Source organism: Chelmon rostratus, chromosome 8 (genome assembly GCF_017976325.1).
Source record: "Chelmon rostratus isolate fCheRos1 chromosome 8, fCheRos1.pri, whole genome shotgun sequence".
NCBI classification, from domain to species: Eukaryota; Metazoa; Chordata; class Actinopteri; order Chaetodontiformes; family Chaetodontidae; genus Chelmon; species Chelmon rostratus.
This window is the reverse complement of record NC_055665.1, coordinates 9,594,576-9,621,514: the sequence shown is the minus strand read 5'-3', so window position 1 is coordinate 9,621,514 and position 26,939 is coordinate 9,594,576. Positions and strand designations below refer to the sequence as shown.

Here is a 26,939-nt window from a genome sequence, read left to right as displayed (position 1 = left end):
CTAGGCCGCGACGCAGTCATTCATTGGCTTCCATTTTTGGCATGGGCGGGGCCTCTGCGCTTTCAGGCAGGTATGTAGGAGAGATGAGAGAGGCCGTGCGTAAACAGAGTGGGCGAAGATGGCGTCGAACAAGAAGAGTGGTGGGAATAGCAGATTTGAGAAAAGTGTCAATGGAAGACGCTCGTCGAAACATAAAGAGGGCCCAGTGGGTGAGTATGTCTGCTGTTCCAGCCTCGTCACAGACCCCCTGTCGCTTTTCCCTTTAGTAACGTCACCCCCCTCCCTCCCTTTTTTTTTTGACGTTCCTGAACTGTCACCTCCCGCTAGCAAGCTTTAGCAGCTACGTTAGCTTGCCTCGGGTAGCCGAAATGAATAACTGGGATTTAAGCCGCTGGGTTCGTCTTAGCCGCTTAGCTGCTGTGTTTGTTTTATGACACGAAAACAAGGCATTAAGGAAGTCTATGTGTAGGCTGATTAAAAGCGTAGCTGAAAGAAGTGTCCGGTCAACCCCCGTTGCTGATTTGTCCAGTTACGAGCATCCCCCGTTCATAGCTAACTTACAGTAACAGTATGTGTAACAGCGATAGTCATGCTATCCCCATAGCTGCACGTTTTTTCTAATGTTACAACAGAAATGTCTCTACGCTGTTTTTATATTCACATTTTCACGTTCTGTTCCCCAAATCTCAGCCGCTGAGACTGACAGGACCTACCTGAACAGGTACTCCATACACAAACAAGAGGGAAGGGGGCGGTGGGTGGAGTGGGTGTAGCTAGATTAAACTGCCGAGTGTGGTAGCGTGATATGGAAGTGCTGTGCATAAATCGATTAAACGAATTGATAGGGTCACTAGTGACGTGAGAGCAGGCTGACACATGATGACGAAGGGGTAGCGTGTGAAAGTAGGTAGCAGCTTGAACGGGATGACAGCCTGCGGGCACTGTGGATCCGCTGCTACGCCTGAACAACCTCCCTCTGTTGCTCCATTCTCCTGTAACACTGTCTCACTGTAACTGGAACAATCCACCCTCACCCAAACTACCACTACTTTCTAAAGGCTTAATTAGCTTTGTCATGAGCCTGACATTGTTCCATACGTTGTCTGTGTCTTTGCTGCAATCGTAAAACGTTTTTATTTACCTGTAAATGAATGGTGTGTTTGGGCCTGTATAATAAGAGTTTTAACCTAATCTTACTTGTTGCACGAGGTCGCAGGCGATCACCTGAAAATCAGATTTCTTATTTTCCATTTCATTAAAGGCGTTATTATGTATTATAAACGTGAAGGGAAGCTTTATGTGTCCCATTTGGAGGGGGTGTGGAGGCTCATTGTTCCTAGTTTCCTGTTGTTCGAGTTGGCCTTGTGCGTATGAAGGTGCTCTGTCTGGGAGAAGGGTCAAAGCTTCCTAAACACAACACTACAGATCCCCTGTTGTTGGCACTTCCTCTTGCCTGTGCAATGCACAAGTCTGCTATTTTTAAAGCCAGCCGCCCATAGACATGACATTTTGTAGAGTATCAGATATCTGGTAAAGTTCAAAAAGGCTGACCAGATACCATATCTTGTTGGAGAAAAACAAAAGAATTTTACTTTTAACACTGTCTGGTCTCAACATATGACGATTAATGAGACTATCCAGTTGTGTAGATAGATGAGGACATAGTGCTGTTTCACTTAAAGGAATGCTCTCTGTGCTTTCATATCCTTGGACTTAAATTTACCCAGACTTCACATTTCCTCAGAATGGGTCTGTTTAGGCTTGATAAAGAGAAACACAACAGAGCCATGAATTGGAAATGGCTGAGACAAGATCAGCACAGTTAATCACACTGACATAAAGAAGTAGCTTTCTCGTCTCAACATTGAAGTAGACCATTAGAACAGCTCTTGTGCATTTTCTGTGTGGAAGAGACCAGCATGGCTCTAATTTCTGGTCATAAATATAAGCGAGCAGGGTTTTTTCCAGACAAAAGGGCAACCCTTTGCTTGCTTCTCTTTGTACATGAGTTACACTTATAGCAGGAGTGAGATACAGTGACAATAAATGACCCTGCATGTATACTAAACCACGCAGTGGAGTGAAGTAGGAACTATGGAAAGATGGTATGGAAGTGTATTGCTGTCAGATTATATAGTTGCTCTTAGCCCACCAGAAGTCAACAAAACAGTTTAGGTTCTAGGATGCACAAGGCTGCATAACTGTCAACTACATATTTCAATAAAAATGTTATAAATTAAACTTTTATCGAATCTGATTTGGGTGAGGTTGCAACAAGTAAGACTGGGTCCAGATCTGCATCAAAGTATACATAATGTTAGACAGTAACTGGGCACAGTTGACAAGGTCTTTAGAGGTAAGTGCAGATTAATGTATAAAAAAAGTCTTGGAGTTTTATTAACAGGTTTCAACTTGTGGCTAATGGGCCAACATTTTGATTTGTCATAGTGGGAAACACACAGATGTTTCTGACAACTAAGGTGTAGTTCTGTAAAGTGTCCTGGTAAGTCATGGCAGTGCGACAGTGAGCCATCATGCACAGACTTGAAATGGAAGGAATTCAGCCATCATTAATTTTATGATTTACACTTGTGAATTTCCTATTGTGACATATCCAGATGTTTTTCATGAGATAAGAGTGCTGAGAAACAAGCATTAGAGTGCTGAGAAACAAGCATTAAGAGCAACAAGTGGACCTGAAAAGTCTCTCAGTGGAATTAATAACAACAGTAGTAAAAACAACAACATTTTCCCTTCATGGAGAGCGGTGTTGTCTGAATGGCAGTGTTGCTGGGTATGTTTGTCTGTCTTTTTGGGTGAAGGGTCATGTCTCAGTTCCTTCGTGTTATGGGACGATCATCTGTGGTATCAGCCAAGAAGTCTAAACTAAGTTCATATTTTCCCCTGGCAGGGATTCACCGAGTTACATTTTCACCCTCTATTTTGGATAAGTACGCTTTGTTCCTGTTCTGCATTCATTGCCAAACATTAGCATTTCTCAACAGTTGGCACATACAGCACATTCCTGCTGCCATACACAAACAGCTAATATATGTTCAAAGGTGATTTAAGGTGCTACATAAATGCTGTTCATCACACAAAAGTCTCACACAGGCACTACCAAACAATTACATTTTAGCATTATTTGCAGGTACAGGAACTGTGCCTTGGTAGGTTTTATCTTTGTTGGAATGATGTAAACATGGTGATTTAGAGATGAAACAGTTGATTGTGAGAATTTTGATTAGCGTGAGATTTTCAAAACATTTGCTGAACTGGTTACAACAACTTTTAATCAGTAGATTTATAATTATTGCTTTTATGGTTGTTTGTTTACATTTGTTTTGTGGCCTTATTAAAAATGGAACGAAGTGCTGAAGATGCAATAAAAGGAAAAAAACATAATTGAAATATTGCTATTGTTTCAAAATCTCATGATTGTGTCCCTGCCAATGTCTGTCTGTACTAGGTCTGCCAATTGGGTTGATGGTCACAGGGAGTTGCAAGCTGAACCACCAATAGCAAAATAGCCCATTGTCAGAGGGAGACAGTTAACTGGGATCAGATTGTCTGTAGCTTCCCTACCCTTTTTTTAAAACAGGCATGGGAGGGACGAGCAGTGAGCAAAGAAAAGGACAGCACATTGCCTCTGAATAGCATTGGTTATGACAAGCTGACACAAAGAGGTTGACATGGGAAGAGCCACATCGTAAAGACGAGAGAGACAGGCTGCAAGAAGGAGAACAAAACCAACTGGAAAAAACCCTGTCCCTTGCCTCTCTTTCTCTCATTCTCTTTCTTTTTTCCCTCATTGCATTCGTGGAAGAGAGGAGACAGACAAGGACAGAGCCTTGAACTCAGACACTGGTAAACACTTTTAATTTTCTCTCTTCCAGCTTTTCAGAAGGTGGTCCATACCATCAGTTATATTCTATGCCAGAAGCAGCCTGCACTTATTTTGTATACAATACTAATTTCACAGTGTTGTTGGCCCAGCAGGAGTCATTATATGTCTGTAATGTCACTGGTGTTGGTTGTCCTAAATGACTTATTAATGCACACTCTCATCCATCTTTAATGTGGAGAGGCCAGGTGCTATTTAGAGGTTGTAGTGGGCTTACAGTGGCTGCTTGTGTCACTGACACAGGAGGGGATGATGCTGAGACATGTTGCTCCATGTTGACTCTGCCTATCGTAGATATGTATAATATTTGCTGATCCATAAAGGCAGAGGTGATAAGGCAAGTAGGTGAGTTGTGTTTTACCTTACTCCCATAGATGCTATGTTGCCAGTTATCCTTGCACAAGTATAGTGGCAGCTTTATTGTTTCTCTGTTTGTGGCATCGTCTTATGTCACAGGAAGATCAAGTCTTCACTGGGTGATGGGATGTTTGAACCCTGAGTGCACTCTCGATAAGGTTTTACTGGTTCACATTACTGTGTTCTTTTGCATTATATTTGCATATGATCTCATCCCTGCAGTTAGATAGGGGTGTAATATGCGTTGGCTCCAGTATCATTAAGCAAGTTTTAGAGCCGTTTATGCTGACACAGGGGTTTATAAAGTTCACTCCTATTTTACTCTGTCAATGTGAGAGAGTTGTACTGTCCATTCTAATCAAGCAATGTAATTTTAATTTTGGCTTCTCACCCAGACTAGTTTGCCTGCTGTGCTAGTCCTGCAGCATGGTGTTTGGGTGACGGCTTGGCCAAAGCAGCCATTGTGTTTCCTAAGACACAGACAAATGTGTATTTATAGATGTTCTTTGTGCGTTTCTTGTGGTGTTTCCAGTTTTATGCTGATGTAATGAGTTGAGTTTTTGCACATGCTGTGCGGAACTGTTCACTCTGTTGTCAGGTTGAGACCATTCACATAATCCACTTGTTCTTAGCCAAATCCTGAGATGGAGCAATAATCCCAGAATTGAATGTGTGTTTGTTGCCAGCTGTTGAATTATTTTGACATGGCACATGCAAACACTATTAGCTTCCTTCATAGATCTTTAGGATTGATTAATATTATTAATTTACATAATATGTCAGGGTGAGTGGATGGAAAACTCCAATTTACTCATGTTCTGTGCCTCCCTTAGCCTTCTCTCCCACCATAGATTCGAGTAAAGAAACCATCCACCCAAAAATGTAATTTACATTATTTTCATAATCATGCACAGCTTTTTTTGTTCTTTTTTTTGGAAATCTTTTGACGATGAACTGCAGAAAGACAAACTATAGTGATGCTGTCATGTCCTAAAGCCAACCCTGACAAATCCTAAAGCTGTTCCAAAAACAGTTAGTTGGGAAACATATGGGATGTTATTTACAGCTGTAGGCTCTGAATTCCTATAAAAGTCAGTTGGATGAAAAAAATCTGAGCCCAGCTAATAGTGTTTAAAATTAACTAAATGTCAGTGAATCAACCTCAAATTCAAATGATGAGTCTTGATGTCCAGAACCAGTGTATTGAAAAAGTCTCTTGTGTTTGTAGAATGTAAATTCTGTTTTAGTGTGGAGTCATGAGACAAACTTATGTCAGAGAGTGTTCCATTCACATGGCCCCAAGCTGCTCCATTAAGCTTTGCATGTGTTGCTCGAACATGATATCGGGACAAAACGCATCTCCACTGCAGTGCTGCTCTGTTTAATCTGCTCATTTGGCTCTGCTGATTTGTTTCGGCATATCTCTGGTCTGTCTCTGTAGCTCAGGGCCAAGAAATGGCACCTAGATTAAATGGGACATTCACCGTGGGCTTAATGGTAACATCACACACATGTACACACACAGTTTCTACTTTGAAGGAGATGTCAACAGTTTAATAAATAAGTGGATATCAGAGTTAACAGCATGGTCATTGATTTCTGGTATGTCACAAGGCCCAAATGTGTGACGTCTGGGTTTGAAGTTGGCTGTGTTCAGAATCAGATGAGGCATGCTTTCCAGTGCCAAGTGGAAGGACCAGCTAGTTAGCTTGCCAGACTGTATTGGGTCATGTGTTCCCATCCATTTTTAGCATAATTTAAGCCAATAGCAAAGTGTTAATGCTGAGGTGAACAGTGTTCAGTTTTGCAACTTCAAAACATTTGTGAGGCAATGTGACGGGATTCGATATTCCCTGCTCTTACTATCTGTGACAAATTGACATCCAATATTTAAAAATTTGCCTATGGAGGGACGTTTTGCCTGCAGGGTATGGTTAAAAAAAAAAAGCTCTCGCTGAATGAGAGGCAAAGACAAGATGGGAAAATGCCTTACGGCTGAAGAGATTTTTCTTTCAATATGTGTGTGTGCTAGAAGTCGTCTGGCTGATAAATGTCTCTTCCCAGATGTCAGGGGGTTGTGATTCCTCCCAGCAAACTGAAATTGCCTCTACCATTACTCTTCCTGAATGTCAGGGAATAGCAGAATAATAGTGCGATAAGGGCTCCATTATATGATTGTTCACTTTTTAGCATGCATAGGCAACCTCCGCTCCATATCCCAAAACGTTGCTTAGGGGATCAGTGCTGTTTTTACTTTCTTTTTTTACATTTATTTATTGTTATTGTATTGCTTTATTGAGCAAGCCTTAGTTGAAGTTTTAATAGCAAAAGTTTGAGCATAGGTGTGGTGCTAATTTAAGTGTGGCTGGTGTCATTTGGGATGTACATTAGGTATACATGGTTAAGCTAAAGATGATTTAACACAGCAGAGTCTTCTTTGAGGGTAATTGTGAACTGATCATTATCTTTTATCTCTCCGTAACGGCTAAGTGTGCTTCAGCCCTGCAAGGAAATTGGTTAACACAATCCATGACAAAGAAATTATTTTTCCTTCCCTTTTTTCCTTCTTGTATATTAGGTAGGCACTGCTGTCTCCCTTGCCTTTCTTTTATTCTCTGTGTGTCCACCATGCCTTCTCCTCTTTCCTTTATCACTCAGCGTGCTAGTCACCTTATACAGTAAGTACCAGCAGGTTCCCAGGGTTAGGTGTTGTTGAAACAGAGGTCTCAAATGACTTAGCAGAAGAGCTCAGTCCAACAGTAGGAATCCAACTGGGACATAGTGCAAGATATTTGTTATGCTGCATTAGGGCAGGGATATGGACACACTCAGCTGTGTGTTGTCAGCTGTATACCTCCCTTTGGGACTCTTATGAGAGTGTGTTTCTTTGTTTTTGTTAGTGACTGACTAATCTGTGTTTGTTCCCATCAGCATGACGCTAGCAAGGGGCCTCTGCCCTCTCCTCCTGTTCCATGCATGTATGCCTAGATCTCGCTGGATTTTGTCTGCTTAGTCCGGATTTACATCATTTAATTTCAAGGCTTGCTTAACACGTTTCAATCAATGAGCTTCTATACACCAGGCTATGGGGGATTAGTTAATAGGAGTGAGAGGACATTACGTAGGATATATCCGGTGATACCAACCTTGTACAGTGTCTACATGCTGATAACAAGTGCGGTTGTGGTGCAGAATAGGGATGATACAGTGTCTTTTAAAAGCAAGGTGGCTTAATTAATAGTGAAATCAGTGGGTGTTATTGGGATACAAGTCCCTTTGTCAGTAATCCTCAGCCTAATGAAAAAGAGAATTTCCTCTCTAGAATACAATTATTATTAAACACAACTATTAAATCATAGTATGTACAAGCACCCACATGCAATTGTTTTCTGCTTTCGTTAAACCTTTGCCATGCTTCTCTGTCTCACTGCTCCTAGTGATGGACACCAAGGCAGTGTTTGCGGCCCTGTACAGTGTGTGCGAAGAGAATGCCGCTTTCTTCTCAGGAGGGGCCAAGGGGTCGCAGGGTGATGCTGCACGGCGGCTGGTGGATGTCATGAAGCTGATCCAGGAGCACGCTCGCAGTCTGGAGCCCGTTATCTCCGGCTTCGCTTCAGTTTACCATCATTTTGACTTTGACCCACACATACCTGCCAATGGCTATCGCTCACTGGTCAAGGTAGGCTGTGGGACATTATCAAGTCTTTTTGTGTGTGTGAGTCCAGTCTCGGATCTGTGTCTGTGTTCTCATTTTAACCCAGTGCAGCTTTGAGAATAACAAGCTCCCATACCGCAATACATTCTTATCAATATTCTGTCCACACTGTGAGAAACTGCTCACCAGCCGTTGATATTTCTTTGTTTCAAGGTCAGTCCATTTGTTTTACAAATTGATTTTATGTTGCAAATCAGGTTAGATAAATTCCTCTAGCTGCAGAATATCTACCCCTACTGTACCCACTGTACTTTATCTTCTACAGTTATTGATGAAACATCATGACCTTCGGTGGCTGCAGCCCACCACAACTGAATGAGTCCAACAGAGTGCAGCTCTGTTTTCTAGCCTCTATTTCCACATTCATAATCCTTCTCATCCCCACAGTGTTACTTGTACTAATCTGTCAGTCTAGTGAAGTAGCAAGCATTTCACGTGTTTGCATTCAGGCATGTTATCGTATTTTCTTTTTTTCCTTCAAGCTTACCACCATAATTTTAATTACTCTGTTAAGCAGACCCAAAAGACATGGCCTTTTAATTAAAGAAATTAAATTTTCTTTGATATAATGCAAATTGCTATATATCTGTTTTTAGAAAAGAAAAAAGCCTGTAGTTCATCATTATCTCAAGAATACATGCCATTACATATATAATTTTGCAAAAATTCTATCCTTTAATCACCCAATGGCATAATATACCTAATTTGTTTGTAATCTAATTTAACTGACCTTACTTTTCAGGTGACTATGCTTATTTTATTTTGGCATATGGAGAAGGTGGCATGGCAATGTGGATATCACATTCTGGAAGAAGACTCATCAGTTTTCCTCCAGATTGATGAGTCTTCTTCATGCCTTTGTAGGTGGTGCGCTGCTGCCTTCTTCACATCATCCAGAAAGGGCGCTACATCGCAGCCAACCGCCGCAGCATCTTCTTTCGAGTGGCACACAATGCGGGGGAGATGGAGGCCTATTGCAACGCTTTGTGCCAGCTGCGTGCCCTGCTCTACCTGGCCCAGCGAATGCTACATGACAACAGCCATGGCAACCTTTTTTTCCAGGATGAAAGTGGCCTCAGCGAGAGCTTTGTCCGCGAATACTCATCCATGCACAAGGGGTGCTTTTATGGCCGTTGCCTTGGCTTTCAGGTGAGAAGAGCTGTGTGGCTCAGGAAGAGGTAGTTGGAGAGATAACAAAAAGGAATGAAGAATGGGAAAGGTTAGAAGTAGCAGTACCTCATGCTTGGTGGTCCAGAAGTAGCATTTTATGTGAAGTAAAAGTAGAAAGAAAGATAATAAAATATATTTATTCTTTTATCTAACAGGGAAGATACAAGTAGGCATTGTTGTATTTAAATAAAATGTCACCAATGCAATGTATATAAATGTGCACAAAGTTAGCTGTTGTAGGTATTGAGGTGTTAAAAAGATGTTCATTCCCTAAGACAATACAGAGAATAGGTAATTAAAGGAACCTCAAACTCACCAGTTCTCACCTGACACATGCAAACAAGCGACTGAATACACCCGCAGTTCTGGCAAAGCTACTTTTACTTGTTACCATGCGTGTAACGTTCTGCAGCTCCTAAAAATGTCTTTATATTTGTTGTTATATTAGGAGTTGTCAAGTACAGAATAAAGTTCCACACACAAGTCTCCCATAGCCTATCAATCAAAAGAAGTCATCCATGAAGTGATCTGTTGACATTAGAGGACAGTGGCTGGTTTCTCACAAGGTTCTCATCTACTGCTGACATCTTAGATTGACCCTGAAAAGAGAGCGTTTTGACGAGTATAATATGTAAAAGCCAGGAAAGCAGGAGAGGAAAACAGAACTACATACAAATGACCGCTGCTGCTCAATCCTGCAGGTAAAATGAAGAGAGTAAAGGATTTGGATGGTCGGAGGGAAATGCTTGTTTTTACAGTCATGGCCTCAGTTCTTAGTTTGAGCTTAACGAGAGAGGCTGAACCCTCAGTGGACAGAGGTCAAAATCAAACTCAAGGGAAAAAATGATGAAACCTTCCTAGTACTATCTGTATCAATTTAAAATGTCTAGGTCTAGGTTTCACTTTCTCCGGTTGAATGATTGCATTTTAATTGTAGTCTATTTCTTGTTTTTTAATTGAACCATTGATAATGGATTAGAATTTTAAGTCTGCCTCTGTTTTTGTCCATTCCCCCCTTCAGTTCACTCCAGCCATTCGACCCTGTCTCCAGACCATCGCTATCGGCCTTGTGGCCTTTGGAGAAAACTACAGACGCCATCAGTCAGGAATAGGTCAGCATCAAATTTTCTGCAGCTGTACCCTCTCATCATCCATCCACTTGATTCTCATTCAAAGATCGTTCTCATCCCCGCTCCTCTTCTGCATTGCTCCTTGGCCCCTGACTGTGTACCTTTTGATGTTGTATGTTTGGATTGTAGATGCTCTTTCATCCCTTGGAATCTCGAGGGCTAGCTGGTGTGCTTCTTCTATATTTCAGAATGTTTTGAACATGCACACAGTTATGTGCAGAGATAGAGGAACATGCACCACCGTATACACATTTTCACCGTGCACGCACAGACACACATGTGAATGTTTAACATTCAAAAAGGAATCCTTTGACTCTCATGGTTTCTTGTGCTCTGTGCTGCACCACAGTGGAGGCAGCTGGTATTGCACCATATGGTGAGTGTATTTGAACCCCCTCACCCCTTCATCATAGTCCTCTGTAGTGAACTCGTAGGCTATGTGAAGATGTTTCTTCTGTCCTGCAGCTCCTATTATCCTAGATGATTCTGCACACAGCACTGTTAGCTGCATTAGCTGTCCTGTGTGTATTTTTAGTCTAGATTGCTGTCTGAGGTATAGTCATGATATCTGAAAGTGCAATTCCTTCCCTTTTTCTTCACTGCACCTCCTTGACTTCTTGCAGAGCAGTGAAAGCAGGGTAGAATTTGATTCCAATATCACAAAATGGCCTCTGTTTCAACATCAATGTTATGCAATAGCATATTCAATAGCCAACATAAACCACCATGTTCTGAACATACATACACGCAAGTAAAAATTAGATTTATTCAGTGCCTTTTTATTGGGCATTAACCTCGTGTTTACGCTCATATTATCAAAAGAAGACTTGCAGCGTAAATAAACACTTACAAGTGTGCACAGAGCTGGCGCAGTCAGCATCATAAGGGTGTATCTATTGCATGGGACATGAAAAACCCGTCTGATAAAACTTGTGAGCAAACCGCTGTCAAAACCAATTATAAGGTAAGCTAACATTGCCATAGAGGCCCCATTATGCTGAGGCTCTTGTAGCGATGGCATTATCAGTACAAACCATACTGTAACTGTAATGTATAACACTAGTTGTATTTTTGTTGAAAGTAAAGCCAAAGTAGTGTAGGTAGTGTTTGCATCAGTAACACATTGCTTCACACAGACAGTAATATTGTAAAGTATCTTATTACTTTACAGCGAAAGTAATATATAATACAGTACATTTGGAGAGTAACTTACCCTACACTGAGCATAGTAGACCTGGAACCTCCATTTGGCAATAAGATTATAGTGCTGTGAGTAAGCAAAAGCCAGTTCACTCTGTTGACTTCAATGACTGTTCTCAGTGGCCACGTCTCTGAGGTTGGCCATGTTCTAGTACTCTATTTTCTTGACCATCGTTGTGTCCTTCCATGCTTTCTCCTCCTTTTTTGCATTCTCAGTGAGTTTTCTAATGTTCTTATTTTATGTGCCAGACTCCAGTCACTTACTGCAGTGTTTCCTTGTTCCTGCCCTCCTGCTGTTCCTGTCTTTGTGAAATCAATGTTTTCACTCCCATGATTCTAAACTTTTGTCTGTTTGTCTGTCTTCACTTTTGGATTCCGTTTTCACTTCCTCCTCAACCATACACGTTCTTCTTTTCCTTCCCTTCCCTTTAAACTCTGCATTACACCGTCCCTGGTGTCTCCTATCCATTATTATACCTCTCCTCATTGTGTCTTCCTTCCTCCCTTTTCCAGGTGTTGCAGCCAGCTCTTTCTTTACCTCTGGGAAGTACGCCATCGACCCAGAGTTGAGAGGGGCAGAATTTGAGCGCATCACCCAGAACCTGGATGTCCATTTCTGGAAGACCTTCTGGAACATCACTGAGACTGAAGTCCTGTCAGTGAGTAGACTGTTAATGCCTCTTTTAACTCGCACAGACGAACATGCTCCAAAGACATCTGTTATCTACCCATGTTGTCACCACTAACTCATGCACGCTGATAAGGGTGCTGCCCTGTTTTTAATTTTAAAACTGTATCAGGGACATTTCACTTTCCTCTGGTAAAGGTATCATTATGCATTTTGGCCTACAGGCCGTTAGTAATAATAGAGTGGAATTCAATTTATTCAAAAGAGCTCATGATTTATTCATCTGGTTTCTCTCTCTCTCTCTCTCCAGTGACCTGACTCGCTCTGTAACTTGCACTCTTCTCTTTCTCCTCTCTCTGCCTTTCTGTCTCAATTCTTTATCTCTTCTTCTCCATCATCTGTCTTCCTCCAGAGTCTTGCCAGTATGACATCCACTCAAGTTAAGGTGAACCGGGCTCTTTCTGTGCCCCCCGTGCCCTTTGACCTTCCCCTGGCAGCTAACCACAGAGCATCTGTAACTATAGCTCCACCATCAGCGCACATCGGCACCGCTCCTGTTCAGATGAGGCTCATCTCGTATGACTTACGTGAAGGACAGGTACTTGAATCATTATTCTGTTCACACTATAGTGGCGCAGTAGAAAATGTAATAAAAAACTAGACTAGAACTTGTACTTGCTGTATACCTTTCACATGTGTACCTTTCACACTTCCTTTAGCATGTATAACTATTAACTCCACTGTCTCCTTTTGAACCACTTATGAATACACCAGTCATACAAGTTCTTAAAATATTCTAACAATATGTAACAATATGCAATAGCATATTCAGGCAAGCTGCTCGAGAAAACGACAGCTTCAACTCATCCTCATGCACTCCCCTTTATTCTCTCTCTCCCTCTGTGTGTGTGTGTGCGTGTGTGCGTGTGCGTGTGTGTGCGCGCACGCATGTGTGTCTATATATATATATATATACACACACATATATGTATATGTATATATGTAGATGTATGTGTATATATACATATATATGTACACATACATACACATACACATATATGTATGTATATATATATATGTATGTGTGTGTGTGTATATATATGTATTTCTCTGTCATAGGTATCACTGTCACTTTTTCTACTCCACCTCCCTGCCTAATTCTAATTCTCCCTCTCTCCATCCAAGCTTGTTCCTCTCCTTTCTTTGTAGCCTGGCACTTAACCAGATATGCTGTCAACAAACACTTTCAGCCATTGATCACACTCCAACGAAACAACAGTGTCCATTTAATGTCGCAAAATACAAGGCTGCATCAGCGGAAGCCCTCCCTCTCAGGCACAGCTCCCCTCCCTCCTTGTTTCTGTTAATGAATGGGAGTTGGTGTGCAGGGAAGGCTGGCAGCAAGCTGCTGCAGACCAGCTAGTTAATCCCTCTCTCAAAGGAGCCCTGTTGCTAACACTACTAATAAAATATATTAGCACTGAAAACAAGACTTTGTTTGCAAAGTACACAGTCTGTGGGCAGCTATCAGAGTGATGTAAATATCATGATGAGTCATCATGTGATTTTTTTTTTTAACTGTGTATTCTTCTCTCCTTCTGATCATTCATTCCTCTTTCTTCACCTTTCTGTCTCACTGTCTCCAGGACAGCGAGACTCTGCTGTCGCTGTCCCGCTCTGAGGGGGGAGCCATCTCTCTGTCGCTGGGGCTGAAGACCAAGCGCCTCCCCTCGTCTCCCTGCCTCCTGATCCACTTCCACGGAGGAGGCTTTGTGGCCCAGACCTCCAAGTCCCATGAGGTTAGATGGGACTCTCCAACGTTTTCTTACCCTGACTAGAAAAGTAATATGATTAGTTTCATTTTCCAAGAACAACTGATTCCAAAATTATATTCACATATTTATATTGTGGAGTATTATTTGTGATATATATAATGGAACAGTAGTAGAAATGCAGGAAACCGTGGTATCATATGCCACATGGCACCTACATATCCAAACACCGACAACACTACACCTCCACCATTAGACATCTGGCTCGGATATTGTTATTTCAGGATTTGAGCCAGTGTCATCACAGCGGTCATCCAGCCAAGTTCACCTTCTCATCTCTTCAATGCTTCAACTTCTGGCTGTGTTTTCTCAAACTAATTGTAATGAATCCCAAGCTAATTGAAGTGTTGAGGAGTAGTTGACAGTAGAGGAGCAGAGGAGTTACCAGTCTCTTCCTATGTCAATACTGTGGCACTTAATTAGCCGTTAAGGTAATTATTTTGTAATTAATCCCTGAAAACCTAAGAGAGAAAATTTGCCCTCCCTCCAGCCTTCTCTGCTGGTAAGGTGCCCACAAAGCTGGCTCTTCTCTTTCATGTAAATCATCGCTTCCTGTCATTTGCTTCATCCTCATCCCTGTTTTTTCTTGTAGAGGCCTAGGTTTAATTTCTAAATCACTGTGCAAGAAAAGGGGGACACACATTATTTTACATAAGTGAAATAGTAGAAAGGAAGCATTCAGCTTGCTTAGTTCATCTTAATGAGAAGATTATTTTGACCTAGCTTGTTCCCACACCTCTCCCTTCTCGTCCTACGCTGATCTGGTCATCTGTAGCTGTGTGTGTTCTTTATGTGGCATCAAGCTACTTATAGCAACCGCATGACAGGGCTCTGTGAAATCGCCAAGGACATGGGCATCCTTGATCTGCAGCTGTGTAGCAACCAGAGGATGAGAGAGAGCAATCAGAGAAGGGGGTGAGCAGGGCTGTCATGTTGAATTAACGGAGAACTGTACAACCCCGTAGAGAAAGATTACCCGGGGCACTAATGGAAGACTTGTCAGACTATCCTTCTCTCTTCTTTTTCTGGGCTTTCCTTTTTTATTACATCCTCCCTCTCAATCGTTCTAATATCTCACAAAACCCTTTTTGTTCACTTAGTCTCCTTCAGTGGCAGGAGCCTTTGCTTTCAGTGCCCAGTGATACTGAGATCACAAGAGTTGATGCACTGGCATCTGTGCAGATAGAAACTTGGTCATGGACCACACACAAATGCGCGCGCGCACACACACACACACACACACACACACACACACACACACACACAGAGTTGTGTTTCCTTCACTTCAGAGGATATTACATTGACTTACATTCATTTCCTGGACATTAACCCTAACCCAAACCTAATGTAACCTTACCCTAACCTTAAACCAAGTCATATCCCTAAAATTTAACGATTTATATATGGAGACTTGGATTTTGTCCCCAAAGGGAAGGTGAGTCCCTTTGGACTGAGTCCCTAAACAGATCTATGTCCCCACAACATGAGCAATACACACACACACACACACAGTGTTTGGCCAGTAGAAGTATAAGCTTGCAGATTACAGTAACTGCTTTGCCTTTCTGAGAATGAGTGCAGTTTCCATTAAGTCCTACTTTGAGAACAGATCTGGGACCCTACGAGTTGGTGTGTGTGTGTGCGCATTTTTCTTTGTGAATAGGATGTGTGTGTGCAAGAAGAGTTTCCTGAGTCATGTAAAATTAACCAGCCTTGGTCCCAGCCCAATAAAATTACACACACACACACACACACACACACAGACTTGCACCTCTTCTCTGCCTGGTGGGCCATTTCTTGTGAGTCCTTTGCTGCTTTCATGCAGGCAGATGATAAACTATCTGACTGACGGACCTGTCCATGGACTCTGGCATATGTTGACACTTATTATAGCCTGGCAACAATGGCTGTTGTTCACACACAGTTGCACACACACATTAGGAGTTGCTGATTCTTACAAACCCACACTGAGCTGCACAGTGCTTGAATTTCTTGTGCACTGGCTTGTCAGTGATCTCAGTCTAAGATTTCTTGTGACAGGTAGGGCTTCAAGACAGCACAGCTGACTACTCGTGTTTTGTTTTCATACTGAATCACTGGTCGGTGAGGTGACATACAAACGTACACACGCCATGCTTTTCCTGGTACCGTGAAGGGAGAGCTTTCGCTTTTATGGCCTGCCCTGTCATAGCTAGTCACAAAGGTGTTAAGAGAAGATAAAGATAGAGGAGAAAAGGACAAATGCTTTGTGGAAGGAATATTTTGTCATAACAAGTTTTGATACCTTTCTCACATTTCAAGGTCACTGCATTGCAGTTTTGAAGTAAAGCACCTGCCTTAGGTTGGCATGAGATTCGTAAACACTTAACCTGACTGTAACAACAAAAAAAAAGAGAAACGCTCAGTACTCTGACAGTGAGTTTGTTTTGGTAGACTATCCCTGTAAAGCCACACCATCCCCTTGTCTTAGTCGTTTTCCTTCATAGCAAACTGGGACATATTGGCACCCTTTTATTATTACCATATGAGTAGAAAGGAAATGGAGGTGACCGTGAGGGCAGCGCTCATTCTGCTTTTGTCTAGACAGTAAGCCAGAAAGCAGACAGATGACATCAGAGGGACACATAATTTTCATAACTTTTCATCCTTCGTTCTTAATGTTCACCCCCACACGTCTCTCTCCCACCACATCTCTTTTTCCCTCTGTCTTCCTGCCTCTGTGTTTTATTGTGGCTGCTGTTGTTTCTCATAAATTTAACAACATAGAATATATTTATTGTGAAATGCAGTGTTTTTCCATTCACAAATTCATCCTTCCATGCCATTGCGTTCTGTCTTGTGCAGCCCTATTTGAAGAGCTGGTCCCAGGACCTTGGTGTCCCCATCCTGTCAGTGGACTACTCTCTGGCCCCTGAAGCCCCCTTCCCAAGAGCCTTGGAGGAGTGTTTCTATGCCTACTGCTGGGCTCTGAGAAACCACCACCTACTAGGTACACACACATCGCACAGCATTGTTTATAGCAGAGTGCTAGCTTTTTATGTCCTCTGTGCTGTTAACTTTTTAATGTCATGAGTAAATTGTGTGTTATATATAAATTAGGCAGGTAAAGGAAAGTGATTTATTAAAAGGGGTAAAACTCAACTTTCAGAGTGAAGATGTCCTGTGGACTCTTTTGTAAATCCTCACCTACATTCCCCGTGTCTCTCGAGAGGATTCATTCATCACTTTGAAAGTAATCATGCTGTAGCACGATGTCTTGCACTTTACCCATTGTAATGCATTATCGCATAAATTGTAATGCTCAGTATTCAGACAGAAGACAAAAGACATCTTGTCGGTTTGGGGTACATCTGACTGCTGAAGCACGCTGTGTCAAATTAACAGTGATGGCAGTGTAATATGTTAGTGTTGTTGTACAAGAAGGCAATATCAGAGACGTGAGGCAGACAGTAAGACAACAGCCTCTCACAGCAGCCACATATTCAGCTGTGTTACTGTGGAGAAAAGGGATACTTTCTTGCACCTCAGTGGATTTCTCATAGTTGCTGAAAAAAATTATTTTTTGTCTCATTGTTCTTTGTTTCCCCCACTGAATTCTATTGTGTTTCTTTCCCTCTTTTCCCTCACTTTTATCGTCACTGTCCAATTTTTGTTTCTCCAGGTTGGACTGGAGAGAAAGTGTGTCTGGCTGGTGACAGTGCAGGAGGCAACTTGAGTGTGACGACATCGATGCGCGCTGCTGCCTTTGGTGTGCGAATGCCAGATGGCATCGTGGCAGCCTACCCGGCTACCCTGCTGACTGCCTACGCATCACCCTCCCGTCTGCTAACACTTATGGATCCCCTGCTGCCGCTCAGTGTGCTCTCCAGGTGTCTCAGCGCCTACGCAGGTAGGAGTGTGTGTGTGTTTTTTAAAAGAAATCAAGCCGAGATTTTTTTTTTATCTGGTGAATAGGAGAATTAAGTTTAGTTCTGTTTTCTCTCAAGCATTTCTGCATGCCTCTGCTGTCTGCTGCTCCACGTCACAACATAATTGTCTGCTGTAATTGTAGGTCTGTTAACAACAATGATTAACAACCTAATCAAACGATGCTATTAAGTTAAGATGCTGTTTTTCTTTCCAGTGCTGGAACAACTATTTTCATTATTAATCATTATTAGTCTTCTCCATTCCTTTTGAATAACTAATATAGCAATTTACATAAAAAAGTAATGTCTTCAAATTATTTAACCAAGTCTGACTGGCAGCTAAAATGTAAAATACTTGTATTCACTTCATGATGAAAAAGCAACTTTGTCAACAGCTTAAACAACTGATTAGCAAAATTGAATTTGATTTTGTGTTGACTAATCAATTATTCATCTATTATCTGCACTGCCCATCTTTCAGTTTTAGGACCTTAATAATGATCAATCAATCAATCATTTGGCTGTTCCTGTGTCCTCCTTATATAGGACACAATGTGTATAGGATAAAAAATTGTAATCATAAATCTCTGGTGTGAAGTATAGCTGTGTGTAATTGTGTTTGGAATAGCTTCGCTAACAGCTCACCTTATTAGCATATGGATTGTTTTTCAGATTTTGTCATTAATGCATGTAAAAAGCAGGACAAGCTCTTTCAGGCCTTTTGATAAGCTGTTGTCTCACAAGGGGAAGAGGACTGCAGTGATTGGCCAACTATGCCAAATTCCAGAGATATTGTCTATTCTGTGTTGCCTTTCAATAACTGAACTAAAAGGCTAATTCACTCCTACTGTCATCGCTATGTATTGCTGTCTGTAATACAAATTGCTGTGTGGCTGTATTGAACCCACTCTCAGTGGTTTTCTTTACCCCACTATTATTCCTTTCTTACTATTGCTTTCTGTCTTCTATGTTGTTATTCATTCGTGCATATACAAGAATAACAAAAACACTTTTAATCTCTGTTGTACATCTATCTTTCCCTACTTACCCTTCCTGCGTGACTCCTTCGGCAGGCAATGAGCCTCAGACAGAGACACAGGTAGAGAGAGTGAGCACGCTGAGTCTGGTGAGGAGAGACACGGCGCTGCTGCTTAGAGATTTCCGACAGGGAGCCTCCAACTGGATCCACTCTCTGCTGGATCCCAACAGAGCCTCGGCCTCCTCCAGCACAGCTGCAGAGGCGCCACCAGGAGCCACTGGTATGCCACCGACTGTCACTGTGTGCATGGGTGTGTTTGTGCGTGCATGTGCAGTCAGATGGGAGCGTTAGACGACATGTGGGTGGCATAAATGTGTGATGCCTGGCAGCTATTGTGTTCAAAGACTTCTATAGATGCAATCTGCTCATGTCTTTGATCACATCTATCTGCTGAAAGCACAGTTCAGATCTGTGTGTACATGCGTGTGCATGTGCGCGTGCGCTCGTCCTGCCCACTTTTTCAGTGTATTCATTAAGCCAATTCATTTAAGTGTTATGAGTGCAACCGCATCAACTGCCCAAAGTTCATTACCATATGGAGGAGGTTATTGACATGGATCCCCTTTATTCAGCATTCAACCAACCAATTATCGCTTTATCCCACCCTGTTGCATAACACTCCTGTAGCCCCATTCATATCAATTCACCTCTTTGGAGCAGCAGGGCTTTGACAGTAATTGTTAATTGTAGCCACCGTAAATCTGGTGGCGAATCGTAATTTCCCTGGTGTCCCCTTAGCTAGGTGACACCCCCACAGCTGCAAGCCCAAACTAATGAGATTGTCATTGGTGGGTGTACATTATTAAAAGGCCATCATGGTGCTGAGATGGTTCATTATTAAAGAGATGGGAGATCGCTCGCGCTTTGTGGAGAGACCAGCCATGACGACTCTTACAGCTGTGTTTTGACGGCTTAGGGCGGGTGGATGATAGTACCATGACAACACTATTTGAATTTCCTCCACCCACTTCTCCTCTCTTATTCCTGATATATCCCAATTTGCATTTCAGGCTTTTAACGGTTGGCTGTCAACCAGAGGACATATGATAAGTAGAAACAGTAGAATAAGTGAAAGTGGTTGTGTACTACTAATGGTGTATTTTTTTCCCTGTGTCCCCCAACTGCTATTGACCCCAGGTAAATTTAAGTGGCCTCTTAATCATATGTAAACCATGTACTGCACTTTGTGGTCTAATGATTTATTTTTTAATGAAGATAGTATGTATTTTGACTTTTGTCTTGCCAAATGGCTTACTCCTCATCACTGTATTTCCCTCTCTGTCCATCTTGTTTCTTAGACACAGTGAGGAAGAGCATTTCAGAGGCGTCCATCTCTTCTCCTCACGCTGACCCCCCCATACCCTCGGAGCCTTCAGAGTTCCCCAGCAGGAAATTATCTGTCAAGAGCCAGACTTGCCAGGACTTGGGATCCCACAACAGTTCCACCTCTCATAGTGCACCGCTGCTCTCTGAGCGTACCGTATGTCACGCTTCAACATGTTTACACTGAGATTAGCATGCTCTCAGGTGATGATCTTATCCAGAAGAAGTTAACAGTATTAAACAGTTATGGGCTGTTGCTCAAAAGAACACTGGGCTGTTAGTAGGGATTGCTGTCCGAATTAAACACTGTGATAGTGGAAAGGTCTGTAATTTTATGATAATGATTGCACAATTGCAGTGACGAGAACTCACAAAAAGCCTTCTGTCCATGAGCAGGTTATGTCTGCCTTCATACAGCTTCCTTTAAAAATATTTAGCATACAGTTGTTGCCTATTTAAAAATTTAAGCAGTTTATAAGCATGGGGATATTTTATTCCTATGTCATATAATACTGTATACCCTGCAGAGATGTGCGTGTGTCATGTCGTTGAACTCAGCTGAGATTATGTCACCCATGCCTCATAAACAGATTTGCCTATAAAATGCTGACTGCATATCAAAACTTTTTGGTTTTGCGGGCACTGGCAAGGTATTGCAGATTATCCTTGCATGTATTTTCACACAGGCAGACTGGATTAGTGGCTGGCTTGGAAAAAATAGCAAGTAGAGGTGATGTAAGATTTAAATATGCTTTTTTCTCCTTGAAATGAGGATCGTTCAGCCAAGAGTCTCAGGCAGTGAGCCAGGGTTTATAGAAGATTTTCACAAGGACGAAGTCTTGTATGTGTATTCAAATCAAGTTTGTCTTCGAATATTTTATACCTTTCTAATCATTTCCTTGACATTGCCCTCTCCCTTGGCCACTCACTGGAGTCTAACCTCACCTGAATTATTTCTGGTCTCTTCTGTTATGTAGCCAGAAGATGTGAATTTCTTCCTCTCCAAGAATGCAGCTTTGTCCATGTCCAGCGACCTATCTACAGTAGCCATACCACCCCCTGCTGGAGAGGAGGGATTAGAGCTGGAGCACCCTAGGGAGTTTCCCTTAGGGTTTGAGCCACTGCGCACACAGCAGCTGGCTGAGATGAGGGTGGAGAGCTCTCCAGTGGTCAAGGATCCTTTCTGCTCTCCTCTGCTGGCCCCTGATAGCATGCTGAAAGGGCTGCCGCCTGTACATATAGTGGTAAGAAGAAGCAACTGATGGAATGATCGACAGGATAATGAAGGGAAAATAATCCAGTTAAATACACAAAGGTCTAAAGTTGGTCACTCAGTTTGAGTGTTAAGCTGTCAATCAGTGTGTTAAAGAGATTAAGAGTGTTTGAGTCCTTGCAACTGTCTACATTTGGTTGCAAGTATGATCCTCCTTGCGAAGTCTTATTGTTCGTATGTTTGTTCAACAGGTTTTAAAACTTAGCAGATATGATACTGTTCGAGCATGCAGGAAGTAGACCAGGATAAGGATTGTTTGATTGTGATGGTGAATACAATGGAGGCGGAGAAAGGGGGTTGCAGAGCCTCACCAGCAGCCTCATAATGTCAAGAGAGTACCAAGGACTGAACACTGCTTACATCTGAGTGAGACAGTGTAATGGGAGAGATGGGGGAGGGTGAAGCCTTGTGAGAAGGGTGTTAATATGAAAATGAAGAATTTGGTGCTGATTTTAAAGTGGCAAGAGTGAGTCAGCGAGAATGTAAAGAAAGCAGGGACAAAAGAGGCTGGGACGCTTGGCTTCCTTTTCTTCATCCCTTAATTAAGATTCTTGACATGTCTGAAGGGAATCCTAATTTGCTTTTCACCATTTCCACCCCTTTCCCTCCCACTCGCTTCTTCTCTCACTTAGGCTTGTGCATTAGACCCCATGCTGGATGACTCTGTGATGTTTGCCAAGCGTTTGAGGAACATAGACCAGCCTGTCACTCTGTGTGTGGTGGACGACCTCCCCCATGGCTTCCTCAGCCTATCGCAGCTCTCCAGGGAGACCAGGGAGGCTGCCAACGTCTGCGTGGAGAGAATTCGCGCCGTCTTTACCCAGACGGACACACCCCCGGAGCCACGCAAGCACCGCAAGCTGGAGCGGACCGATAGGGATGTGTTGGCCTCTTCTGGGGAAGCTGGTTCTCTCTTCGTCGGTCCCATTGAGGCAGTGGAGCTCACTGCTGGGAGAGGGGCTAAAATTGCTGATGGGGAGAGCTTAGTTGCTGTGGCAGCCCAGAATAACACTGACACTGGTGGTATAGGGCCTTAAATAAGGGTAGATAAAAAAAGAAGGACTGCAGTCACCCAATGAGTGAAAGGAGGAAGAGTAAATGAAAGTCAGAGAGATTTAGGCAGTGCAGTGCCTAAAAGGGAGAGAGAAAATATCCTAAAAAACAGAAAAACGTAGGGTGCATTGTACAGCATTGCCCAGTTTTTTAAGAGAGATTAAAAAAAAATAGAGGAGCATTGAAATACTTCCTCTCCTTTACAGTTCTTACCATTTGTCTGTGCGCCATCATGCACCGACGCAAATCAGGCAGACAAAACGAACACACCCACAAAAGACAGTCATATTTTAAAATAGAATGGTAATTTAGCAGCTACTTAGATCAAAGACCAGCCCTCACCCACACACACGCAGCACACATACTCAACAGAGCTGCCGTTAGGCAGCGCAGGCTCGGACATAAAGCAGTGCAGAAGATTCTTGAGATGAGGCCTGAATGGGTGATTCATCTAGGCCAAGGCAGTCATTTGAGGCCCTAATCAGACAATGGTAGGCACACTATATGCTTCTGTATGGAGTCATCCCCATCAAAATGGCCACTTGTCCTTTAGGGAGGCACTCTAAATCACACTTAATAACTCCACATTGTGTTCTCCATTACACTAGTTTGGCAGTCAATACGACTCACTTTGTGGATAGTAACTCTGTTGACTCCCTCCCAAATAGAATTACAGAGCTAAAACACAACAGACTGAAAGGCTCTAAACTGGATGAATTGATTCACTTGTTTCTTGAGTTTCTGTCACAATCATATTATTATCCCTATGCAGTAGTATCACGTTTGCTATTTATATATGTTTTTTTCTATTGTCGTAGTTTAATCCCTGAATCATTACAGGTTTGTCTGTTGATTTGTGCACACTATTTTTGTTTAATCTCATGCTGTTTATTCCACATTTGTGAATGTGCTCAATTTTTACCTCTGCTTCAGTGGCACAGCTGCTCTGACATCCCTGGCCTCTCCAATTAATCTCATGTCCTGCTCCCAGTAATGCATACTGATGGGATGAGTTAGATGTAGAATATTACACAGGGACACAGCACCCTATGTAGATGCTGCCTGGTGCTTTTATAATGCTGATGTTACTAATACAAAGATTGCATTTTATTGATTGCTACAGTGACATTTGTAGAGATGCACTGAGATGCATTATTTTCTGAAGACAAATACTTGCTTTGAGTCATTTAAGACTTGCTCGCTCTCAGACGTCTGAGAGGCAAAGTGTTTTTATTTGCATTAATGTAAGGCCGAAACGGAAACTTGCTCGAGATTCTCCTTCTGCAGGCCGAGAGTAAGAGAGAAAGGGGCAGCAAAAAGCCCACCCTCAGCTATCAATACACATTTTAAACTCCATTGCACTGATTTCCTCTCAGGTTGTCCCCGTTCCTCGCCAGGCATTATTGCTCACACTACTTCTCTGCACAGTATGCAGTGTGTCAAAGTACCACTTCTCTTGAGCCAGGGTATTTCTCCTGCCTGACAATCTGTTTCTACAAATCAGAGGCTTTTAGGCAAAGCTCCAGGACCCTGAGCAAGGAAAGAGGTTGTATAAGTGCTGTGTAAAAGCCGCTGAACTTGTGTTTGGCTAGCTAAAAGTGGCTGGTGGTCCCGAATCCTTCGCTCCCCACCGTCATATTTGGGCTTGACTTTGTTTTCGATAACCTGAGGACACTCCTGAGCGTGTTGCCACCAAAGCACTTTGAAGTACACAAAAACGTCCTTCGGAGGGTCAGTCCCTCGATCAGGTCCAACTAAATATAGATGCCAACAATGCTGGCACTGTCCTGCCCTTGCCTGGTAACAGGGCCAGGGTTGCCAGGTCTGTAGAGAAGGGATGCTGTGTGATGAATAGGATTTAGCTGAATCTCTGAGTGCAAAATCTCCCCACCCCGCTGTAGAAGAGCAGGATTTTCAGCAGCAAAGTCATGCTACAGGATTAGACCATGCTCAGTTCTGTCAGCTCGCCATACTTACTGCAATATTTTTAGTCAGATTGATGGAGAGAACCAGGGTCGTGAAGAAAGTAATACACTCATCCTCTCGGAGACGCTGTGCTGAAGTTTGTACTTGCTTTACTAGCCGCTGTTTATGCTCACTCTGCGCTTTTACAGCCGTTGACTCGTCGATCCATGCAAGTGTATTTTAAGCTTGAGCTTCTATACGTGTGTGTGTTTTTTTCCCTGTTACTTGGTGCCTGTATGTGTGGCTCAAGTGGATGTGCTCATTCACGTGATCACACCAGCCTCTGTGGTGTGTGAGAAGCATGGCCACGTCCTCGTTGTTTGTGTCGTGTGTTCGCATAAAGACAAGAATGGCACTTCACAGTCAAAAGATTATACACAGTATTACTCATCTGTTACCTGATCTTCTCGTAGTCGACGCTTTTTGTCTGTGACGTACATAAACTTGACTTTATCAGGGCTGAAAACACCACCGCCTATGAAGCCCAGCGGGGTTGATGGATCATTTGCACTATGTTGTATAAATTATGTGAGCTACCAGAAAACAACAACAACAAAAATGTGTCAAATTCACCCACTTGCTGTTTATTGACCTCTGTATGCCTCTCACACTTGAGAACTCATGCATCAGGCTAACCTGAGTGCAGGTGATAGACCAGAGAGACCATCTGGTGTTTCGCACAAATGAGTTTGCAAAGATGGGTTAATGTTACTTTTAGTTTCCTCAATTCCTGTTTTCTGTGGTTCCACTCATGCTGAAATGTTGCCTGCAGAGCTGAAATATTTGATTTTGGTATTGTTTCATTAACTGTTGCTGCTTTATAGTGTCTAATTGTTGACTATCCACAGAGCGACTTTATAATCACAAATTGTTACAAGCTAGTTGTAGTCATTCAGTGAAATTATGAGTTTTTTTTTTGGTTGTTCAGTTGTCAGGTTGCACAGCATACCTCCACAGTTTTAATCTTCGAAAGCTCTTCTCACTTGAGATTTCTCTTGCTCCAGGCTGATTTTCGGTGAAGTGCAATGCAAAGTGCAACGCTGCTACAAAACATGAGCCGACTGCTTCAGCGATTAGGTCTTGGGTAATGCTATGCAGTTACACACCAGCATCACACCATTTTTCTTTTCCACAGTCTCCGTTTCCTTAGTCAAAAATGTGGTTACGCTGCTCACTGTTCTATAATGTGTTCAGAGCACCTCAAGGTTGGACTTAAGTTACAATACCAACTCATAGACCACAGCACTTATTGTAAAGTAGATTCCTGGCAACCTGTCTTTCACAAATGCATCAATGATTAGTCTGACCTCAACTTCTCCTCAGAAATGTTTCCTTTTGAGAAATAATCAATAGTTATTTTACTTGTATGGTCAAAGTATTAAGCAGAACCAAAGAGTGCAGCCGGAGTCTTGTAACAGATGTGCTGTCCTTGCTGCTTATGTTTGCTGTTAACTGGTATCATTGAAAATGCAGGTGCTAGCCAGTGTCATCGTCTGTCTGCGCTTCATATGCAAATGACTCTGCACTGTAAAATGCAGTTCTGATGTAGAATATGATTAGCTTTTTAAAAAGAAACAAGCCATAGACTGGAAACAAGCTGTTTTAAGTTTTCTTGTTTTTTTTTTACTTTTTAATTGTCTTTTATTCAAAACACCACAAGTGCAAACCTGTGAATAAAAAAGGATGTATATTAAACATTATATGATTCATGTAGATATTTTTACTTTCAGATTTGTTCATCTGATTGATTGCAGATTGATCTGAGTGCGTTTTCTTTGCTGGTTTCATACTAGAATGTTATGTCTCATGATGCGCCACAAGTAGGCTGGTTTCTTCCTTTGTTGATTTTTATCAAAATAAATATATTCTCCCATGAAGCTGCTGTTCTGTTGTGTTCAAGCTCATGAATTATTCTTTTCTTTACATTGATCAAACTAAAGGTTAACTAAAAGTCGCTGAGAATAAGAAGCACAGATGGTAATTCAATCTCGTTGGCCAGGTATTCTCTGAATTTCTGATCGTGTTTTGTTTCTCTTGTTTTTTTTGTTGTTTTTTTTTGGTTGTATGATTATGATTTATGATTGCATTTTTGAATACCAAGAACTCTTAATTGAGTTTTATGAAAATCATGATTCAGTCAGGACTTGGGGAAAGGTCAATTACAAAGTTGACCTTTTGTAAACATAAAAAATGTCAGATCAAATCCCAAAAAATACACAACGCAGAGAGCTCTGTGTGATATCTATTTATGATTAATTCTCTACACGGAGGAAAGTGGAAAGTAACCAAGTACAGTTTTGAGGTATTTCCATTTAATGCTACTTTATACTTCTATTCCACCACATTTCTGAGGCAAATATTCTACTTTTCACTCCGTTATATTTATCTTACCGCTATAGTTCCTGTACAGATAAAGACCTTGACTCACCACAAATGTGAGCA

At 42.1% G+C, this 26,939-nt stretch overlaps 1 protein-coding gene across 2 annotated transcripts; it reads left to right on the top strand.

Annotated features, from left to right (window-relative positions):
* The first annotated feature begins 85 nt into the window (after nt 1–85).
* On the top strand, nt 86–26,368 carry lipeb (lipase, hormone-sensitive b). Of its 2 annotated transcripts, none has more exons than XM_041942287.1 (13): nt 86–209; nt 7,699–7,940; nt 8,841–9,125; nt 10,168–10,258; nt 11,990–12,135; nt 12,517–12,702; nt 13,751–13,903; nt 16,781–16,925; nt 17,598–17,825; nt 18,918–19,103; nt 20,182–20,363; nt 21,184–21,450; nt 22,112–26,368. In XM_041942287.1, exons 1-13 carry the CDS (start codon nt 119–121, stop codon nt 22,514–22,516), a joined length of 2,607 nt encoding a protein of 868 aa, XP_041798221.1. In that variant the 5' UTR covers nt 86–118; the 3' UTR covers nt 22,517–26,368. The 2 variants fall into 2 exon arrangements, with proteins under 2 accessions (XP_041798221.1, XP_041798222.1); XM_041942288.1 differs by lacking the exon at nt 86–209 and adding an exon at nt 3,674–3,867.
* The last annotated feature ends 571 nt before the right edge of the window (nt 26,369–26,939 follow it).

Coding starts and splice junctions, on each gene's coding strand:
- lipeb (XM_041942287.1), top strand. CDS start 119: ATGGCGTCGAACAAGAAGAGTGGTGGGAATAGCAGATTTGAGAAAAGT. Junction 9,126..10,167: donor GCCGTTGCCTTGGCTTTCAG/GTGAGAAGAGCT, acceptor TCCCCCCTTCAG/TTCACTCCAGCCATTCGACC. Junction 20,364..21,183: donor CGCTGCTCTCTGAGCGTACC/GTATGTCACGCT, acceptor TCTGTTATGTAG/CCAGAAGATGTGAATTTCTT.